This window comes from Polypterus senegalus, chromosome 4 (genome assembly GCF_016835505.1).
Source record: "Polypterus senegalus isolate Bchr_013 chromosome 4, ASM1683550v1, whole genome shotgun sequence".
In the NCBI taxonomy this organism is placed as follows: Eukaryota; Metazoa; Chordata; class Cladistia; order Polypteriformes; family Polypteridae; genus Polypterus; species Polypterus senegalus.
Window position 1 is genome coordinate 164002134 of NC_053157.1, and position 22380 is coordinate 164024513.

At 38.5% G+C, this 22380-nt stretch overlaps 1 protein-coding gene across 1 annotated transcript in view; it reads left to right on the plus strand.

Moving 5' to 3' along the window:
* Positions 1-21348, plus strand: part of zcchc4 (zinc finger, CCHC domain containing 4) — a 60785-nt gene extending 39437 nt beyond the window's left edge. Inside the window, exons 9-13 of the mRNA XM_039751600.1 lie at positions 5262-5383; positions 9174-9249; positions 9885-9936; positions 13850-13994; positions 21197-21348. Of these exons, the coding sequence (XP_039607534.1) occupies positions 5262-5383; positions 9174-9249; positions 9885-9936; positions 13850-13994; positions 21197-21338 (537 nt within the window). The 3' untranslated portion in view covers positions 21339-21348. The remainder of the gene's footprint in view (positions 1-5261; positions 5384-9173; positions 9250-9884; positions 9937-13849; positions 13995-21196) is intronic.
* The last annotated feature ends 1032 nt before the right edge of the window (positions 21349-22380 follow it).

Below are 22380 nucleotides of genomic sequence, written 5' to 3' on the forward strand. Positions count from 1 at the left end.
ATGTTTTTTAAGGTTTATTTGTGTATAGAAAACAAAGTTAATTACTTTTATACTGTGTTTTAGAGAGATTCTATTTCCAGGATCTGGAAACTACTGTAAACGACAGAGTAAGGACATGTTTGAATAAAACTGAGTCCTTTCAAGAATTTTTTAAAAGGCTGGACTCTCAGCAGAATATTTTAGTAGCAGTTGGTTTACACTTCAGAGTAAGAGCAGGCCCAGTACTTGGTAATTTGTGTTACAGTACTTAAAGCAGAATCTAGTCAGTTTTTAGATGCTACTAAGGAATGTTACTGAGTTTTCTAGAGTTGGCAAAATATTTGTGACAAATGGTCTTGCCCTTAAAGGGGAACAAGGCATTATCACCTCTACCTGTGACTTAGCAGGTTTAAGAATATTATGTTACTGTATGTTTATGCATGTAAATCTTTACATATTAGACTTAGTTATTTTATGTAAAAATGACTGAATTTTTGCATAACATAATTATACTTTTGAACATCGTAATCTTTAGAATATTTTTTTTATTTCAACTGCTGTACTACTTAAGGAAACACAGACTGAAACACTTTGCGTACATCTAGGAGATAAATATAGGTAACTTCCTTATTGCATCTTCTCGGTTTCCTCCCACACCCCAGTGATGTATGTGTTGGTTTAACTGGAGACTCTGAATTGCGTGAATAATGTGTCTACATAAGTGTGTCTTGTTATGGGCTTGTGTACATTCAGGGCAGTGGTACATATTGACAGTTGTAAATGAGGACATGCACCAAGATGATTTTTGCTAAATGCTGCTAGTTAGTTTTATTTTACAGGTTTTTTTGTTGTTTTAGTCCTCACAAGAAAAAATAGAGAAGTCTATATTTCCTTACAATATATTTCATTGAAATAGTATTCTACTTATAAAATAATTCACATGGTATAACTGAATATGATTTACTGTATATAAAAGCAGCGCTCATTGCATAAACTTAATGCTTAAGAGTGCATTAGCATTCACTTCTTCTCTGCTAGTTGCATTGTTTTTCTTTATTTCTGAAGGTTTTTCAAGTAGATTTGGATGTTTGATGTGCACATCCTAGTTCCTGTGAAGCATGTTAAAAAATTAGTATTACATTTGCAGTCCTAGGGTTAAAAAATTGTCTTTGTCAAACAACTGAAGAAAAAGTAGTAAACATTGGTTCTTTGAAGGCTTTAAATGTAACTAATCACAAGCATGGAATATAGCCTCTTTGAATATCAGTCAGTCCATGGCTCAGGTTTAAATGTGTATTGTCAGCTCTTTTCCTCACCTTGAAGATCTATCCTTTCACTCTTTTTTTTCTGCAACTGTTCTTCTTTTCTTGATTCACTGAAACAGTCTAAATCAACTCTTGTGTGACTACATTAATAATTGTATGCCAGCAGCACTGGGGAAAGTGTTGTTAACAAGCTATATACACACACCCATACTCATTTACATAGGAGACAATTTACAGTTCACAGGGTGAATATAGAGAACGTAGAGTAGACAACAGCTGAGCACTACCCCGGTCACCATCCATCCATCCATCCATCCATCCTCTTCCGCTTATCCGAGGTCGGGTCGCGGGGGCAGCAGCTTAAGCAGAGAGGCCCAGACTTCCCTCTCCCGGCCACTTCTTCCAGCTCTTCGGGAGAATCCCAAAGGCGTTCCCAGGCCAGCCAGGAGACATAGTCCCTCCAGCGTGTCCTGGGTCTTTCCCGGAGCCTCCTCCCGGTTGGACGTGCCCGGAACACCTCACCAGGGAGGCGTCCAGGAGGCATCCTGATCAGATGCCCGAGCCGCCTCATCTGACTCCTCTCGATGCAGAGGAGCAGCGGCTCTACTCTGAGCCCCTCCCGGATGACTGAGCTTCTCACCCTATCTTTAAGGGAAAGCCCAGACACCCTGCGGAGGAAACTCATTTCAGCCGCTTGTATTGCGATCTCGTTCTTTGGTCACTACCCATAGCTCATGACCATAGGTGAGGGTAGGAGCATAGATCGACTGGTAAATTGAGAGCTTTGCCTTACGGCTCAGCTCCTTTTCACCACGACAGACCGATGCAGAGCCCGCATCACTGCGGATGCCGCACCGATCCGCCTGTCGATCTCACGCTCCATTCTTCCCTCACTCGTGAACAAGACCCCGAGATACTTGAACTCCTCCACTTGGAGCAGGATCTCTCCCCAACCCTGAGAGGGCACTCCACCCTTTTCCGGCTGAGGACCATGCTCTCGGATTTGGAGGTGCTGATTCTCATCCCAGCCGCTTCACACTCAGCTGCGAACCGATCCAGAGAGCTGAAGATCACGGCCTGATGAAGCAAACAGGACAACATCATCTGCAAAAGCAGTGACCCAATCCTGAGTCCACCAAACGGACCCCTTCAACACCCTGGCTGCGCCTAGAAATTCTGTCCATAAAAGTTATGAACAGAATGGTGACAAAGGGCAGCCCTGGCGAGTCCAACTCTCACTGGAAGCGGGCTCGACTTACTGCGGCAATGCGGACCAAGCTCTGACACGGTTGTACAGAGACCGAACAGCTCTTATCAGGGGTCCGGTACCCCATACTCCCGGAGCACCCCCCACAGGATTCCCCGAGGGACACGGTCCACAAGTCCATAAAACACATGTAGACCGGTCGGGCAAACTCCCATGCACCCTCCAGGACTCTGCTAAGGGTGAAGAGCTGGTCCACTGTTCCGCGACCAGGGCGAAAACCACACTGTTCCTCCTGAATCCGAGGTTCACTATCCGGCGGACCCTCCTCTCCAGAACCCCGAATAGACTTTTCCAGGGAGGCTGAGGAGTGTGATCCCTCTATAGTTGGAACACACCCTCCGGTCCCCTTTTAAAGAGGGGACCACCACCCCGGTCTGCCAATCCAGAGGCACTGTCCCGATGTCCATGCGATGTTGCAGAGGCGTGTCAACCAAGACAGTCCTACAACATCCAGAGCCTTAAGGAACTCCGGGTATCTCATCCACCCCGGGGCCCTGCCACCAAGGAGTTTTTGACCACCTCGGTGACTTCAGTCCCAGAGATGGGAGAGCCCACCTCAGAGTCCCCAGGCTCTGCTTCCTCATTGGAAGGCATGTTAGTGGGATTGAGGAGGTCTTGAAGTACTCCTCCCACCGACCCTAGCGTCCCGAGTCGAGGTCAGCAGCGCACCATCCCACCATATACGGTGTTGACACTGCACTGCTTCCCCTCCTGAGGCGCCGGACGGTGGACCAGAATCTCCTGAAGCCGTCCAAAGTCGCTCTCCATGGCCTCTCAAACTCCTCCCATGCCCGAGTTTTGCCTCAGCAACAACCGGCAGCGTTCGCTTGGCCTGCGGTACCTATCAGCTGCCTCCAGAGACCCACAGGACAAAAAGTCCTATAGGACTCCTTCTTCAGCTTGACGGCATCCCTCACGCGGTGTCCACCAACGGGTTGGGGATTGCCGCCACGACAGGCACCGACCACCTTGCGGCCACAGCTCCGTCAGCCGCCTCAACAATAGAGGCACGGAACATGGCCCATTCGACTCAATGTCCCCACCTCCCTCGGGGCGTGGTTGAAGTTCTGCGGAGGTGGGAGTTGAAGCTACTTCTGACAGGGGACTCTGCCAGCCGTTCCCAGCAGACCCTCACAACACGTTTGGGCCTACCAGGTCTGACCGCATCTTCCCCACCATCGAAGCCAACTCACCACCAGGTGGTGATCAGTTGACAGCTCCGCCCCTCTCTTCACCCGAGTGTCCAAGACATATGGCCGCAAGTCCACGACACGACCACAAAGTCGATCATCGACCTGAGGCCTAGGGTGTCCTGGTGCCAAGTGCACATATGAACACCCTTATGCTTGAACATGGTGTTCGTTATGGACAATCCGTGACGAGCACAGAAGTCCAATAACAAAACACCGCTCGGGTTCAGATCGGGGGGGCCATTCCTCCCAATCACGCCTTTCCAGGTCTCACTGTCATTGCCCGTGGAGCATTGAAGTCTCCCAGCAAAGCGAGGGAATCCCAGAAGGTATGCCCTCTAGCAACCCCTCCAGAGACTCCAAAAAGGGTGGATACTCCAAACTGCTGTTCGGCGCATACGCACAAACAACAGTCAGGACCCTTCCCCCCACCCGAAGGCGGAGGCCACCCTCTCGCCCACCGGGTAAACCCCAATGCACAGGCTCCGAGTCGGGGGGCAATAAGTATGCCCACACCTGCTCGGCGCCTCTCACAGGGGGCAACTCCAGAGTGGTAGAGAGTCCAGCCCCTCTCAAGGAGATTGGTTCCAGAGTCCAAGCTGTGCGTCGAGGTGAGTCCGACTATATCTAGCCGGAACCTCTCGACCTCGCGCACTAGCTCAGGCTCCTTCCCTTCAGAGAGGTGACATTCCACGCCCCAAGAGCCAGTTTCTGTAGCCGAGGATCAGACCGCCAAGGTCCCCGCCTTCGGCCACCACCCAACTCACACTGCACCCAACCTCCTTGGCCCCTCCCATAGGTGGGAGCCCACGGTCACTATAGTCATTAAGCACCAGTACTAAACACTGTGCCACTCTGCAGCTTATTTATTAGTTTTAATACTGTATTTTAATGTTGTTTGCTGTAGAAAGTAAAAAGATTCTTTGTGGTGAATATTGTTAGTATTAAGTGGTATTAAGATTGTTTTTTGTGTTGTTATGAAATAGAGTTTTTTTTTTTTTCTTCAACCCAATTATGTATAATTTATACATAGTTCCTTCAGAATGAGTTATCATTTAAAGCATAAGTCTGCTTAACAGACGCTTTAATCCAAAGCGACTTACAAAGGACACCAACATAATTGAATAATATCAGTCTGGGGATTGTTTGGGAACAACTGTTAATTTCCACAAGTGAAAAAGCTCAAAGCAAAATATAAGCTAGTTGCAATTTCCAGTTTAGTTTGCATTATGCAATTTCTGTGGACAGCTTTTGAGCACTTACTTTATTTGTAGCAGCAAAAAGGACACATCGTAAAAATGTGTTTAATTATTAATGCTGCTGCCTTATATCTGAGAAGTACAGGGTTCAGATATGGGACAGTATACTTTACCTATTTTCTGCATTTTGCTATGCCTTATTTGAGGGTGCTTACCCTAATTGTACATACTGTATATTTTGTTTAAATTGTTTTATTTTTCACTGTACTGTTTTAAGATTTCTTCTAACCATTTTTCAGCAGAATACATTTGTGAAAAAATGTATTGCACAACCAATTATTTTTTTTGTTGCTCTTTTCAGGTAGACTATGAAAACCATGCTCTTTATAAACATGGCAAGAAAGGCCGCAGACAGTCTCCAGTCAGAATATTTACTAATCTGTCTCCCAGAGACATTATCCTTCCTTCAGATGAGGGCTACCGGTAAGGGTGTGACTTTAATGTTAACATTAAACTGGCAGACCGTGTGGCATTGTGGTTAAGGCTTTGGACTTCAAACCCTGGGGTTGTGCGTTCAGATCCCACTACTTACACCGTGTGAGCATGAGCAAGCAATTGGTGCACCTATTTGTGCGCCAATTGGTAAAACCAAAAGAACTTAAACTAATTATATCATAAATAGGAAAAGGTTTCAGCACTTGAGGAGGAGTAGATGGTATACTACTGAGTTTCATCTCAGCAAGTGTATAAACATTGGCCTTAAGTAGTTAGGGAAAGCAACATTAAACCAACACACTGGTATGATAGTCCACATTTTAAGAGGTTGCGTTCTAAATACTTAATGCTTAAACTCCTTAGCTGTGTTGTAAAAAGAAAAAAATTCAGGGTATTTAAACAAATGTTGGCCAGCAGTTGAACTGCAGCAGCAGGTGAAGTCTTGGGGGTTCTGCTGTAGCGATGGAAAACTGTAGAACAACTCTGTGGCATACTGGCATTGCACACATATTTGAGAGTATGTTTGTGAATCCAGTGTACACATGTCCTATGAGTCTATACCAAATGGTATCTTGTGGGAGGAGTCATAAAAGTATGGGGTTGTATGACCTGTGCTGCATTCTATAGGGTCACTGCAATGTGGTATTTAAGTTGTGTTCACATGCTTGTTGTTTAGTTAAATAAATTTTAAAGTGGTTATAGGACACTGTCAAAGTCATATATCGTCTTCTGTCCTGTCGTCCAATTAGAAGACCTAAATTTACCATCACTTTTTATTTTCTGCTGTTAATATTCTCTTGGCATCATCTGGCACACAATGCATCAGAATCCTTATCCACAAAAGTTTTATCATAGTTCTGTACCAGAAGTGTAACTTGATTCGTAAAAGTTACTGTGTAACCACTCATAACAAATTACCTAAGTATTGAAGTTTAGGCATATTGATGTTTATCTCACAAGTAAGACTAGAGGCAATTGTGAATCTAATTAACTTTTTGGTGTAGTGTAAGCAGTGCTATGTGAATTATAATAGAGAATGATAAGGGGTAGGCCTTTAGATGAAGCTGTTGATTCACTTGCCCATTCCCCCTGAAAGTGTGGGTAGTGACTGAAAAATGATGGTGTCAGTACAATCAGCCTAAATGAGGTTTCTGTTTAGGGTTATTGGATAATAATAAAATTATTATTCTTTGACAAGTTCTGAACAGAGCTTCTATTTTACCGTATCGAAAGAAAACAGTTTAATTTGTTTAAACATCTATTAATGTTACTCACAGGCACCTTCCACAAGATGTACACCAGCTTCAGAAACTAAGAATACCTGGAAGGTCTTTATTGGGAACTGGAAGCTCACTGAGAAAAGGAAAGACAAAACAAAGCTAGAGACTTGGAAGAAAATCCAATTGGTTCCATCTTGCCTGAAGAAGGAGCCTTAGCCACCTTGAAAGCTTGCATATTGTAATTTGTTCAGTTAGCCAATAGCAGGTGTCATTTTGGTTCACATGTCATTGCAAGAAACATTTGGGCAAGTTTAGCATATCAAGATATGATTAAGACATATTGCCTCTCGTCATGAAGTTATCAATAGTAGTCAATGTGATGACATTTTCCAACAGTGAATTATTTTGTCACATGCATATATTCCAACAGGGAATTGCTCAGCCACACAAGTTCCCTTTTGAGAATGTTTGTATGAGACCAGTAAAGGCAGCTGCATTCCTTAACCAGGCTCTGATAGTATGGGGCATTTTGGAATATGAAATACAGTCGTCTTTACATTTTGTATATCATTCTGTATATCATTGCATCCTAGGAGGAGAAGGTTTTACTACATATTGATAAATCCAGTGAGTTGTAGCCCTGTTTTAGGTTATTAAGTCATTCTTTTCCTGTGGCTTTGGAATAACTTTTTTACTCTTAAGTTTTTAAGATAATTAGACCAATTTGGGTTGCAGCTAATAAAAGCAAAAGCTTTATATTTCTTTGAAATTGTTGCCTTTATTTGCATCTTAGTTATTTGTGAAAGTTTAGAACAAATAGGCATATTTATTATTTGACATTGCCCCTAAATTTTAAAGGGTGTAATGTTAAAAGTCACTTTTATACTAAAACAGAAATGTGTTGCTCTTTGTTATAAAATGTTTAAGTATCCTCTTCATAAACTGAACACAATGAAAAGTAAAACTAGATTAAGAAGTAGGCAAATATATTCAACTAGCCAACCCGCAGCGTACCATATGCTGCATAATCAGGCCGGTTTTTTAATGATTTTTAAGCACAGGGAGAAAATTAACATTTGAAAAATCGGTAATGTAATAAATCAGCAAGAAAAGCAACATTGTAACAATGCACGGAACGAACCAACACACAATCGTCCGTGACTGAAAACTGGCGGACCGCCTTCACTCCTTCTCCTGCCAGACGGAGGGATGGGGGTGCACAGCACTCAGTCGCGGAGTGTGTAACGGGAGGAGAGAAGGGTATCCATTCAGCTCCCTCCGTCATGCTAGTCTGCTGATTTCTCGTTCAGTATGCACTGCCCGCTCATGTGCCCACCTCCAACTCGTCACTTGAGTCGTTGTCGTCTTTGCACAGTCCAGAAGCACCTGTGACTCATGTAGACGTTTCATTGCTCTGTGCGGTTTTGGCTGCTTTTCTATATATAATCCACCAAGACACCCGACCACGGTAGTAGTGAGGTGGGAGGGGGGTGTGTACAAAGGGTAGGGACGAAAACAGTGGGAGCGTATGAGTCACACTTAGTTGGAATTCCACGGTTTGCAGCCCGAATGGCGTTCAACGGCTTACCCACGCCTAGACACACGCTCAATCTCATGCATAATTATTTATTGAATGCTAAACACTTCTGGAAAGACACGGTTGTCTAAAATGGGTTGGTGTGAGAATACAACAGTAAGTGAATGAAAAGATGGAACTCTGGAGAGCGCAAAATACAACACAATAGTGAACCCGCAGCATAACAAACGCCACATAATTATTTATTGATGGTTGAACACTTCTGGAAACACACAGTTGTCTAAAAAGGGATGGTTTGAGGATACAACAGAAAGTGAATGAAAAGATGGAACTCTGGAGAGAGCAACATATAATTGTCCGTGAGTGAAGAAGACGCATGTTTGTCGCAGATGCGAATTGCTGTATGTAGCGTATAAAACAGTTTGCTATGGTGCAGGAGGTTGTGCGTCGTAACCGAAAAGTCGGTTTTTAAAGACTGCTTACTTCATTGTGTTTTAACCTCAGTTGTAAAGGATTGTTTTAAGGATTCCATGGGATACCCCTCACAAACCGTTTCACACACTGCATATGGCGACTCACCTCCGCGAGAAACATGCCTCTATGAACAGTCAAGGTGGCTCGGAAGTACATGAGGCCTCCATGACAGACGAATATAAATGACGCTGTTCTTTCTGTGTCGTCGTCCAATTTGGGCGTGGCTCTGCGAGTTGTCGTCGTATCCAATGGTCTTGGAGTTGGTGGGCGTGGTTCCTCCCTGCATGCACCATAGGTGTCTTACTTGTTGGCAGCTTAGTGAATCCACCCCTTCCGGCGTGTTTTCCATGGGTGTCTTGCCTTTCCATGGGTGTCTTGCCTTAGTGAATTATATATATATAGATATGACTATGAAAATATTTCAGTATTTTAGGTTTCTAGTTGATCTAAGCTCTGTTTCATTTTATATACTACACGTGTTTTTTGGATTTTAGTCATCATACTTAAGATATATTTTTATGTATATTCATATTTTCTCTTTTTATAGGTTTTGCTCTCAGTGCCAGAGATATGTTTCTTCTGAAAATAAACATTGTGACATTTGTGATGCCTGCCCATCTAAGGTAGAAATTTGCCTCCCCCTGGTGGGGTGTATATACATTTTGTTTTTCATTTTTTAGTCTCATTTGGTACCTTATGAAACACTACATGAATTGTTTTAAATATTTTTAGCCTTTGATTACTGATATTCTTAGAATTAATAATTTTATGGTGTTTGAAATTAGTGTCCATAATAGTAAAATAGCAGCAGATATTACAAATAAACAGATAATTAACTTTTCCTTAACTCTTACCTTAACATTTATTTTTGAATGCCATGGAAATCTGATAAGCAGTAGTCATTTTCTAGCTGTAGAGCTGCCAGAGCTATAATCAAGAGTATTTGAGCAGTGCAACAAATGATGAGAATACTACCTGTTGTATGGATAAAGTACAGCAATTAAACATTATCAAAGTTTTATACTTTCAGAGGGCCCCTTTGTTACTATTTTGGATATAAGGAATTGTGATATTTCACCATTATTGCATCTTTACAATTCTTTTTTTTATCCTTATAAAATATATTAGTCATTATTTTACACAGGCTCATTTTAGCCAATTTATTAATATTAAGTAACGTGTTGTTTTAAAAAGGCCATTGCATAAAATCAAACTAAAAAAAATCATTTAACTTAATTTTCTTATTTTTATATTTCAGGATGGGAGACAGTGGAAGCACTGCCTACAGTGTAACAAATGTGTGAAACCAAGTAAGAATTGCTGTCTTTACGTGCTAAATAGGTTTTACCTTTCTCTGTTGCATTTACAGTATGCTGCACAAGATTAACAACAATTTTATTAATCCCAAAGTGAGAACCTTTGTGTAAATCCAGTTGTATTTTTTGGAACCTGTAGCTAATTAGAATTAATAATCTGTGTTTTGGTGAATGCCCTAATATCTTTAGAATGTATATTTTCTTGAAAAATATGTTTAGCTATAGAAGATGTAAAAAACATGTTTCATGTCAGAATTACATTTTCTTTAACAAAGATGTAATTCTAAATTGAAATATCTTTATTTCTGCACTTCCTTTCAAAATAAATTTACATTTGTAAGATAAAAAACCCATTGACCTAGGGTTAAAATACGGTCTCTATTTTGAATGTTATAAAATGCGACTAAAGGAGATTCAAATCAGGGAGCACATCCAGCCTTAAACATTTCTGCTTGAATACACCCTTAATGATGAGACACAGTGATGAGAGCTACAGAGCATAGATGGGCTAAAATCCAAATTATCCGTTGGGCGCCCCACCTGATTCATTATGGTCAAAAACCTGATGCACTGTTGATAGGCTTGGTGACATGGGATATTCAGCTGCGGTAGTGAGGAAGAAGTGTGAAGGACAGGTTATAATAATTGTGAATTACAATATTGGGAGTATGATGGGAAAATTGTTCAAACTGGTGGAAGTGCTGAACAGAAAATAAAAAAATGTGTGACGCTCACAGGAGGCATGGTGAAAAATTAAAGGTGCAGAAATGTTTAGTGAGAATGGTGGAACATGCAATATTTTTCACAGGTTTACAGGGAGGGTATTACTAGAGTTGGTGCACTTGTGTCTGAGAAGTAGGCAGACAAAGTGGTGGAATTGAAGAGGGTGGATGAGTGTGTTGTAGAAGATTGTTAATAAATGACTGAGTATAACCTCAGCATGTGCCTCTAAGGTTGGCAGAAATGAAGAAGAGAAATGTGAGTTTTGTGACAACTTGATTCAGGTGACATCATAAGTACCTCAGAGGAAGTAATGACTGTAATGTGTGGCGACTTGAATGGGCACGTCAGAACTGATGGTGGTGGTCATGATGCAGTCTATCAAAGCCTTTACATCAGTAAAAAAAAAAAAACGAAGAAGAATAATTCTGGGGATTGGTGATGCAATAGAACCAGTTGTGTGCAGCACCATAAGCAGCTGAAAAGGCAACTTGGTGACATATTCTGGTGATGTAAGGTACCCAGTATTTGTTGGTGTGGAAAGTTGATTGAAACATGAAGTGATTTTACAACATTACTTGGATGTAGGAGAAGTTTAATAAGATGCTTGGTAGTTAAAGGAGTAAAGCATGAGAAGTATTTTGCTGGAACAGTGGTAACAAGAGCAAATGAGGTTTTAGGATTACCCAGTGAGAATGGCAATTGGGAAGCAATGGGGAGGTCTGAGTGTGGAAAAGGTGACTCATTGAAAGTCGGAGGGGGGATGCTAAGGTAGAGATGGCAAATGAGGAAAATAAGAGGTATTATAAGAAATGGCAGAAAACAGATGTGACCGGGTGATCAATAAGTAAGCAAAGCATCATGGTAGCAGAGCATTTGGGAGGCTGCAGGAAGTCGAGGTGAAAGTGGGTTCAAAAAATGTGGAAGGATTGCAAAGAAGATAGCAAAAGAATGGTAAAATGTACGAGGTGTGAACTGCTGAAGGATGCTGAAGGGAATATCCCATTGGATAGTAATGGGATTAAGAATACCTGGAAGAAGTATATAGAGGAATGGCTAAATGAGTAGAACAAAGTGGATAATGATATTCATTGTGAGAAAATTAGGACCTAGCTCTAGGTTTTCAAAAAAGGAGTTCGCAAAAGCACTGAAAAAGATAAAAATTGCTAAAGTACTGGCTCAGGTTGAGTGATGTTCGAAATGTTGAAGGCAGTTGAAGTTGTTGGAGTTGAATGGTTGATAAACCTGTGCAGCATAATTGTGTGTGAAAGAAGGACTGCTGAAGACTGGAAAAGAAGTGTGTTCATTCAATTATACAAAGAGAAATCAAGATGTTAGAGCAGGTTAATGAAGGTGGTCATGTAATTTTTAAAGGAAAATGTTTGTTTGGAACATGAAAGGCATCAAGGTACACTAAATACAGGAAAGACAGAAGTGATGGTTTAAGGCAAAAATGTTAGGTGAATGGAAGAGGTAGGTGTATGGGTATACGGTGTGTGCAGTAATGGTATTGAGAGACACTCAGTCTAGTGCATGGTTTTCCATAAATGGGGGGCACAAAAGATGTGGTGGTGTAAACCTGGTTTGTGTTAAAAAAAAAAAAGTGTGTGAGGGGTGCAAAATGCTCATATAGTAAATCTAAATATTAGCAATGGAATTGTTTTGGACAAAGTAGGCAATTTCTGCTACTTAAGTGACATGTTGAGTGCAAATGGAGGTGCAATCTCTGCATTCCTACCATGGTGAGAAGTACATGGAAAAATACTGGGAGCTGTCCCTCATTATGAAGTAATCTCTCTGGCATTGAAGGGGAAAGTTTATGAAAGCTGTTTGAGGAGTAGAATGCTATAAGGAAGTGAGACGTGACCAATAAAGACAAAACGTAAAGCAAGGCTGGAAACAACAGAGATGAAAATGATCATATAAATATGTGGAGTGTCATAGAATGAGAGGAAAATGAATGCTGAATTAACAGAAAGACTTGGTGGAAATGTGTTATTTTTAAAAGCAGCAGTCTAAGGTGGTTTGGGTCCATGGAACGAAAGGCAGGGCATGACTGAGTGACGTGGTAGACCAAGATGGGGGGTCTGGTGGGGGCACGATGGGGGTTAGATCAAGGAGAAGGCAACAGAAGACATGATTAGAGAGGCTGTCATTTGATATAGAAAGATTTAGTTTTATCCAAAAGAAAGCCCAGTACATTGTGTGTGGTGTGGAGCAGCAGAACCACCTGCTCAAACATGGTGCAACTTATTCATGGCCAGTTCAGAGGCATTATCCCATATGCTAATTTCTGTTCTTTCCTCTTCTTGCTCACTCAGTAACATGCAGTGCATGCTCATGTGTCCTCCTCTGTTGGCTCAAACATCCTTATACTGGCACCCTTTTAATTTCTTCTGCAGGGTTTGGCTGAGGGTTGCGGGTGGGGTTGGGAGATGTTTGTCATGAAGTGGGTGGGTTAGCGTTACATTTTTGTATTTTAAATTAATTGTGTGAATTGGTTTGACTTTTTTTTTTTTTTAAACTTTCCTTAGAATTTTACTTCAATAACAAATGGATCACACAAAAATATTGATAAACATGTTTTGTTTAAACACTTGTTCACTTTTCTCAGATAAGTTGTAATATTTGGGAGAATAATTTTTAAAGCTGGATAGCTTTGGCCTGGTTTATTTTTGCTTACCTAAATGTGCTTATGAGTTTTGATTGCTAGTGTGCAATGAAGCATAAAGTATGCTTATCATAGTGATCAATTTTAACTTTATATTACTAATTTTAGGGTAATTCTTTTAATGGTTTTATACTTCTGTAATTGGTATAGTTAATGTGTACCAGTTTATTAAATACATTCCTACACTCTGATGAAGAAACCTAAACAAATTTATTACATTGTTGCATTTTTAAAAAGTAATAAATTCACTATAAAGATTATTAGGTAATGGTAACCTTTCCACTTATGTTCAGCATGTAGGTGTTATTTTAGTTAAATCACTGCATGAAAATGTATATTTAAATGTATTGTGTATTTTAAAGTAAATATGAAAAGATAAGTAATTCAACTACTTTATAAACTACACATTTATAGGAGGATTAATTCATTTTGCTATTTAATCACTCCTCTACATTACTTAATTCTGAAAATCATTTATGTATGTCTCAGTATACTTTGTTCTTGTTTGTTGTGCAGCCTGGGTTCATTGTTTGTCCTGCAATCGTTGTGCATTGAAAGATCATTGCTGTAGTAAGCCTTCTTCTGGCTGCTTTATTTGTGGAGATGAAGAACACAAACGTAGTATCTGTCCCAGAAAATATTCCAGTGAAAATTTCAAACAGTGAGTACTTGTTTTATTAAAGCTAGAAAAAAACTGAACTTTAATTCTATTGACCCTCCCATATATTAAGGGATGTAATTTACAGTAGGTCTTTTAGGTTGCTTGGTGATTCTAAATTGGTTCCTTGAGAAAGTGTTTGCATGCATGAGTAGACTCCGATTTGGACTGATGCCCCATGCATGTACATGGCTACCTTCTTTTTTGTAGCTAGTGCTGCTGGGATAGGCCCTGCTGAGGCCAGAATCTCAAACTTGGTTGGGCTAGATTATGTTTTCTGTTGCATGAGTGCTTGCTTATTTATTTATTTATTTATTTATTTATTTTTAACTTTTATTGAATTTATTTAAAGCATTCCATACAATCAAGTTAAACTTCACAAAACTAAATTTCAATTCAATCTCCACCCATGAGAAAGAGAGAGAGGCCAACAGCCAGAGTAAAACTTTTGTGAGTAGTATACAGGAGTCTTTCTCCCCAATACATGTGTTTATTCTAAAATATTATTGATTACTGTAGGTCCTGCCAGATTTAAAAAAAGGTTTTGAACAGATCCTCTAAGAGAGAATTACATTTTTTCCAATTTCAAATAGTATATAACATCAGTTACCCTCTGACTTAACAGAGGTGGATTAGGATTCTTCCAGATGAGCAAGGTAAGTCAACGTACTAATAGTGAAGTAAAGGTAATTACAGTTTGTTTGTCCTTGTCAACTTTAAGCCCATCTGTGAGTACACCAAACACAGCTATTAATCTATTAGGAGTGATTGTGACACCAAGGCTGTTTGATTGGCATTTAAAAATTTGTGTCCAGAATTATGTTAATTTGGTACACCCCAAAACCCGTGGCCTAGTGAAGCTGGAGCTCGATTGCAACGTTCGCAGGTTGGATCTTGCCCTGGAAACATTTTGGACAATTTTGAACAAGATAGGTGTGCTTGTTAAAAAATATTAAGTTGAACAATTGAATGCTTTGCGCATATAGAGCTAGAGTGAATTATGTGCATGGTTGCCTTCCGCTCCTTTTCTGAAATGTTGAGTAAGAGAGATCCTTTTCCCACTGTACTTTGGGATCTTTAAAAAGAAGGGACTTTAAAATTGCTTCATGTATTATAGAAATGCTGCCTGTGTCTTCAAGACTGATCAGTATCACTTCTGGAATAGAAATAGGTGGGAGGTGTGGAAAATTGGGCAGATTTTGTTTAGCAAAGTTTCTAATTTGGAAATAGTGGAAAAACGTAATTGTTCATAGAATGCAAAGACATTATTTATGTACAAATCTCCAAATGATTTAATCCCATACGTTTCCCCAAAGATTAAAAATTGTTTAAGTTTGACAGAGTGGAAAAAGGTGGTTATCATGTAAAGGTGCCACAGATAAAATATTCTATAACTTAAAGTGCTTCCTACATTGGTTTCATATTCTGAGTGAATAATGGACAATTGGGATGTTAGTATATTGATGATACCTTGTATTTACTGGTGTACAAAGCAAGAAATATAAAGAGGTTTTACTTCTATTGGAGGCCAAGTTAATGCGTGTTCATCTGTTTGTGTCAGTGTCCAGGTTTTTATAGTTCGCCGCCCAGTAATAAAATTGAAAATTAGGTAGAGCTGTGCCACCTTCTCATTTAGGTCATTGTAGCGTTGCCCTTTGGATGCAAGGATATTTTGAATTCCAAATAAATGAGATTATGATTGAATCTAATTTCTTAAAAAATGATTTGTTAATGTACTGTATATAGGGATGTTTTGAAATAGAAGCAGAAGCTTAGAGAGGATATTCATCTTGACAATGTTAATTCTCCTTGCTAAAGTAATTGGAGGGTAGACCATCTATGCACGCCTTGTTTAATTTTGTCCATGCAAACAGCAAAATTTTGTTGAAAAAGAGCCTTATATTTACTTGTGATGTTTACCCCTAAATACTGTACTTAAACTGATCTGCAATTATAAAAAGGAAGGTGTCCAAACTAATGCTGTTTTAGAGTATTCACTGGAAAAAGCACACTTTTTTGTTCAAATTAATTTTGAGTCAAGATATCTTTTGAAATTCTGCTAGTACAGTTAAGGCTGCAGGCACTGTATTTTGTTGGTCTGATATATGCAGTACCATATTATCTGCATAAAGTGATTTTTTTTCTGATGAGTGCTGATTTACAAGTATCTACAGTATAGTGTATTGATATTTTCTGGAGATGTAATAGGTGATTAGTGAAGAGCAGACTGTTGACTTCTCTGTGAGTTAAGTGAAATTGTTCAAATATTCAGGAACATTGTAGAACTTGGTGAAATGCATTGAAGTAAGTGAGGAAAGAGGAACTGAAGTAGGGATTGGGCTCCTTTAAATTTTGTTTAGACTTCCACTGCACCACATGGCTAGGTTTGTATGCATTTAGCCGACAATTTCTTCCCTTATATGTTCCTGGGTGAAGGAACATGAAGATTGCTTTGCACTACTCCATACCTGTACTTTCTTGTTTGAGCTTTGGAGCAGTGGCAGATGATATAGTCATACCAGTGTATACCTGTACACCTGTGATGCTGGGGATCAGTGTTATATACTGGGAGGTGGGGACTGTGCCTGTCATTCACTACCTGATCTACACTACATAGATAGTAACATAAATAACTTGCTTAATCCAGCAGTGAAGATGCAATGTACAATGAATCTATACTGAACATGAAGTGTTTTCATAATATTTTCATTATACTTATATGCTAATATACCCCTCAAACTGCCTCATTACCCTGATAGGAATATGAAAGTTGACTTGACTTAGATATGTTTGCATGTTTAGCATTTCATGTCAGACATATTTATGAACAATGCAATCCTGAAGTCTATGCTTTCAACTTCAAATAATCCCTTATTCATTTTAGCATCATCTTAGACATTGTTCACCCATCATTAGAAAGTTGTGATTACTTTGTTATTAAAACTGTAGCCAAGTATAAGAACCGACAGTGCAATGAAGATCAGTCAGTAATTCAAGCTCAATTGATTAGTTAGTAACCTAAACTTAAGTCTATTTATACTGTTGTTAAAAGTTATTATGAACACTCATTTTTACAAGATGTATTCCTCCAACATATTGTTGGCTGTTTAGAGTGGATAGATGAGGTGGATTTCTGCAGTTATATGGCCCTTGAATTTGAAATGGTTTTATGACAAGTGGATGTGAAACAGCATGGTATGATGACTATTTTCTTTGAGGGCTGACAGTGGTCGGTGCTGCTGTTTTTATGGATCCATTTGCTTTACATTGAATCTTGTTTTTTGTTGCTGTCTCTCAGTATTCTTGGCGTGTCTGCATGGGCTATTTCCAGATACTACAGTTTTCTTCCATAATCCATAACAGACTAATTTTATTAGGTTACTTGGCTATTCTGTACTAACTTATATATACACACTTATAGTGTGTGTGCATAAGTGGACACCTAGATAGAGTGATGTGTCACCCAGGGTTGGTTCCTGTCCTGCATCCTATTCCACTGTGATAGTAGACTCAAACTTCACACCTCCATGAACTGGATAAGGGTGGTTAGAGATTGTTATTTTCTTTTTGCTATAACTTTAAACTTTATAGTAAGTTAGATTAACATTAAACTATAGTTTATATTTGAAATGTATTACATTAAATTTAATCAAAATCCCTTCCTGTCAGCCGTATGTCATATGTTCATTTTTTGATATCAGAATATTTTAAGATTTTGAAATGCATGAGACATTGTTTACAGTAATGTTAAGATATCTAAAAATAACTTCTGTAAAATATCATTTTAACAATTTCCTGTATTTCAAAGTGCATAAAATGGCAAATTTTGAGAGGTCTTGGAATAAACTGTTGTTTCACTTCCTATAAATTATGTAGTATGCTTATTATATAAAAGGGAACAATATGCAGCCTTATTCATCTATGAAAAGATTTACATGTTAGATAATTCACTTCTATTGAATGTATTGTCTTTAAACTAAGGTTTTATCAAAATATATAATTGATTCCGGAATTACTTTAGCAGTGGGCCACAATTCAGTTTTGTAGAATATCATGTCAGAATTTTGTGGGCTTAACAGAGTTCTCAAACTCAGTCTTTAGGATTTCATGTGGCTGCAGGTTTTTGTTCTAAGCTACTTCTGTTTTCAATTGAACTCCTAGCCTAATTGAGAAAACTGTTCTTTCCCAGTTCAATGGTCAATGTAAAATTAGAAAACATCTGTATGTTTAGTCCATTTTTAGTAGAATGCACCATCTAAAGCAAAAACACAAATACTTGTAAATGTCTTACAGATTTAAAAATTAGATCATTAGAAAAATAGTGAACAGGCCATTCAACCAGACATCTCTCTTCCATCCTATCCACCCCTAGATCTTTGAAAATAACATGAAGTTGTGATTTGAAGATCCCTAAAGTCCTACTTTCCACCACACTACTTGGTAATTTATTGCATGAGTCTATGGTTCGTTGGGTGAAGAAAAAATCTGTAACAGCAAAATCTACCCTTAACAAGTTTACAACCGTGTTCTTGAGTTCTAGTTGCAAGATTTATTTTATATGAACAACTACAATCTACTTTAGTAATTTCTTTCATAATTGTATACACTTCAGTCATCTGTCCTTTTAAACCATGTTTGATTAAACTAAAAGGTTCAGCTCCTTCAGTCTCTCCTCATGGCTCATCCCTCTTAGTCCCGGAATCATGCTAGTCATTCTCCTCTAGACTCTCTAGCACTGCTGTGTCTTTTGTTGTAATTCGTAGGCCAAAACTAAATGCTGTATTCCAGGTGAGATCTTACTAGTGTTAAATAACTTAAACATAACCTCCATTGACTTCTATTACACACATTGTAATATATAACCAAACATCCTATTGGCTTTCTTGATCACATCTGTTCACTGTTTTGATGTAGATAGTGATGAGTCCACTGTAACTCCTAAAGCCTTCTTATCAAGTGTACTTTCAAGTTTTGAACCTCCCACTCCCACTTTCCAAAATCACACTGTTACGATTTTCTTAATGCAGAATGAGAGGACCAAAAAAGACCAATTAATTAAAATTAGTATATTTTCTGTGGTAAAAAGAGACAAGATAAATGAAAAGAATTTGGGGCAACGCCGCAATCCCATGTATAATAAAGGCAAAATTGAAGGCTTTTCAGCAAAAAAAGAATGTCCCTCAGGACACAAGTCTAAGACCAGTCTGACAAAGATGGCAGCATTTCCTGTTAAGCACATGCCAGGCAAGAAGAGGAGGGTCCAGGAGGACGGACATCTAAAGTGACATCAGAGGTGTGTGGGCTCTGTAGAGGGAGGAGGAGAAGAGGCCTTAGTATACACCGCCATCTTGTGGATCGACATTGAATTACCACCACTAGAGCCCTAAAGCTGTCCCCAAGGCGAACATGTGTGACACTCTATAAGTTGTCATTTAACTGTATTACTGAAATAATTACAACACTGAAAATCAAACAAGGTTTCTTGTATAGTTGTATTTTGCCTCGAATAAAATGCAAAGAGTTTTGCAATCAGCTTTTGTGACTTTTAGAATTATAGAGGATTTGTTTTCCTTGAATAAAAAAGTGGGCAGCACTTCAAATAATTAGGCCTCTTGAATTTTAAAATACTAACAACAGTTCCATATTTAATAAATTTTTTGACATACCTTGTCCACATACACATCTCAACATAGAAATGCACACACTCATCACTTTAGAAGTGGTAAAATTGTCTTCAGGAATGCCTGAAATGTGTAAATGCATTGAAAATATATCGGTTTAGAAAAAGCAAAAAAGAAAATATTTTTGTACTACTATGACCTGGAATAAGTTGCTGAAATGTGTTAAATTACAGAGCCTAATCTAAAAAAAGTAGAACGTTATTGAATGAAAAAAAAGAGTACATTTTTGGTAAATTATTTTTCTTACAATGACTGTTGTAGTGTATGACTCCTTAAGTGTGTATTAAATTTTGTTAGACTGTATGGAACTGTAAACATTTCACATTTTCTTAGAAATTGCCATAGTCCACAATTTATATAAAGCACCACTGATGGGTTAGGTAGTTGCCTGTCTTGCTGCTTTGTCCTTTAACTTGTAGGTTTTCTTTTGTATGGTGCCTTACCTCCAAATAAAGCTATTCTTTTTGGACTCAATTCCTCACTGGTAGCTTTTCTTTGGAGTACTGCACTGCATGGATTTTCTTGTTAGTTTGTCTGTTTTAACCAAAGACACAACTATAATGAAAGAGCTTAGTAAATTCAGGCATGTATTGTTAGATATTTCCTGTATGTTACTGTTTGCCTGTACTATGTTTGCACTTTTTGTAGCAAACACTCCCATTGAAAATGTGTCTTCATTCTCAGTTGTCAGAAAGAAAGAGTCAAAATATTTCAAATGTAAAAAAAATTTGGGATAGCATAAGAACATTTTTGTATATCTTAAAGGAATACTCCACCCAAAAATTACATATTTTTTTAATCTGTTTTTTACCCCATGTTACTTGTAGTAATGGCTGAGGCACATTTTTAATTTTTAATGTCATATTTTAATGGAGAATGATAATCATAAATTTCATGATGCAATGGGCTTCAATGTGGGCTGGCAGGGAGCTAGTACTGAACAATATTAAACGATATTAAAACTTAAATGAAAAAATCTCATGTTACTTGTGCCATATGATCCACGTCTCAGTTATCCAGTCAAACGCTTACAATGTCCAAAATGCAATTAAAAATATTAAAACAATTAAAATATTGCTAAATACTTCTGGAAAGTCAAAGTAGTGCATGAATGTGAATGATCTTCTAAATGGAATTAAGCTTTTGAAATGAAGTCAGTGCTCTTGACCAGTGACTAAAGAGGAGAGGTGGATCATCTATTTAAAATCATAACATCATTTGAATACACTTTGTTTGCTACAGGGTGTAAGTGACAGGTAGAAATTTTTTTTCTTGTGTGTTGAGTATACCTTTAAAATTATCTTTGGTCTACTTCAGCTGTTGTCTTGAGGCAGTAGTACAATAATTTTGAGGAGCAGGTTTCTGTCATTTGATTTATGCATTAACAAGCACAAAGAACAGGATACATTTTAGGTATGCAGTCATAGCCAAAAAGAGGCAGTTATAGTAGTAATGTCATTATCTATCAATGATATTGCATTCTTTTATTGAAAAATGTTTAACGTATGCTTTTTTTCATTACAGACAAAAGGCAAAACAGAAAAATGGATCACCTAGAAAAAAAAAGAAAATGTCAAATCAAACAGTGCTAATGAGAGCCACAACCCAAACTGTGAAGAAAAAGAAAAGAAAAGAAGCACGGCTAAAGAAAAAAATGACAGTCTAAGTGTTCTTTAAAAAATAAAATATTACAAATCAAGTACTGTACATAGTGTTCTTTAAAAAAACACCTGGTATTCTTATGTACATTTTTAATAAAGAGATTGTATTAGTAAATTAATTTGTTATGCTATTTAATGTGATGCACATATTTAAATTTATGCTATTTAATATAGGCAATACAGTGGTTCAGTTCTGCCTCATATATGGAGTAAGATCGTTGTCAAAAATAACTTCATAATTTAAGTCAAATTTACATTTCACACGTGTCAATTACACTTGCACTTTTGAAAGTTATCATTGCTTCTGAAAATTATGCTTGCTTCTAAAAAATATGCTTGCTCTTCTGAAAGTAGTACAATTCTCAGGCGAGAACAAACTGTCAAAATATGGGAAACTACAGTGTGCCAACTTTGCCAGTCAGTATGACCCATGTAACCATGTTGAGATAAAAAAAAGCTCAACTGAAATTTAAAAAAAGCCACCCATCTTGTCACAGAGTTGTTAAAATTAGGGTGGTCCAGTGTCATTTAAACCTTTATTCATTGGATATAGCAAGTTCGCCAGCCGATTTGACCCTTGAACTTGCATTGGGCCAGGCAAATCTCAACTGCAACATAAATAGGAGTTTATGATAAGCTATGAAAATAAGGGTGGCAAAATGCTGCACAACACTGTACAGCACCTGTTAAACATCAGTGTTACTTATAGTCATTAAAAATGGGAATGTGACAAATTTGCCAGTAAGTTTGAGATAGGTACTCACATTGGCCTGTGCAAAACTCACGTAACAGTGGCATCTACATTTTCTCAAAACTGTGACAACTTGAGTGGTCCAGCACCATTTAACCTTTCACGGTGCCCATTGAACATCATAGTTTCATTCATTGCCAAGTTTGCCAGTCAGTCAGACCCAAAGGTATTCACTTTTCTGTGAAAATTAGAGTGGGTCAGTGGCATACGTCTTTGTAATGCCAGTCGAACATCACATTGAAATCTGTTAATTAGATATATGAGAATATGACAGATTTGCTAGTCCATTTGACCCG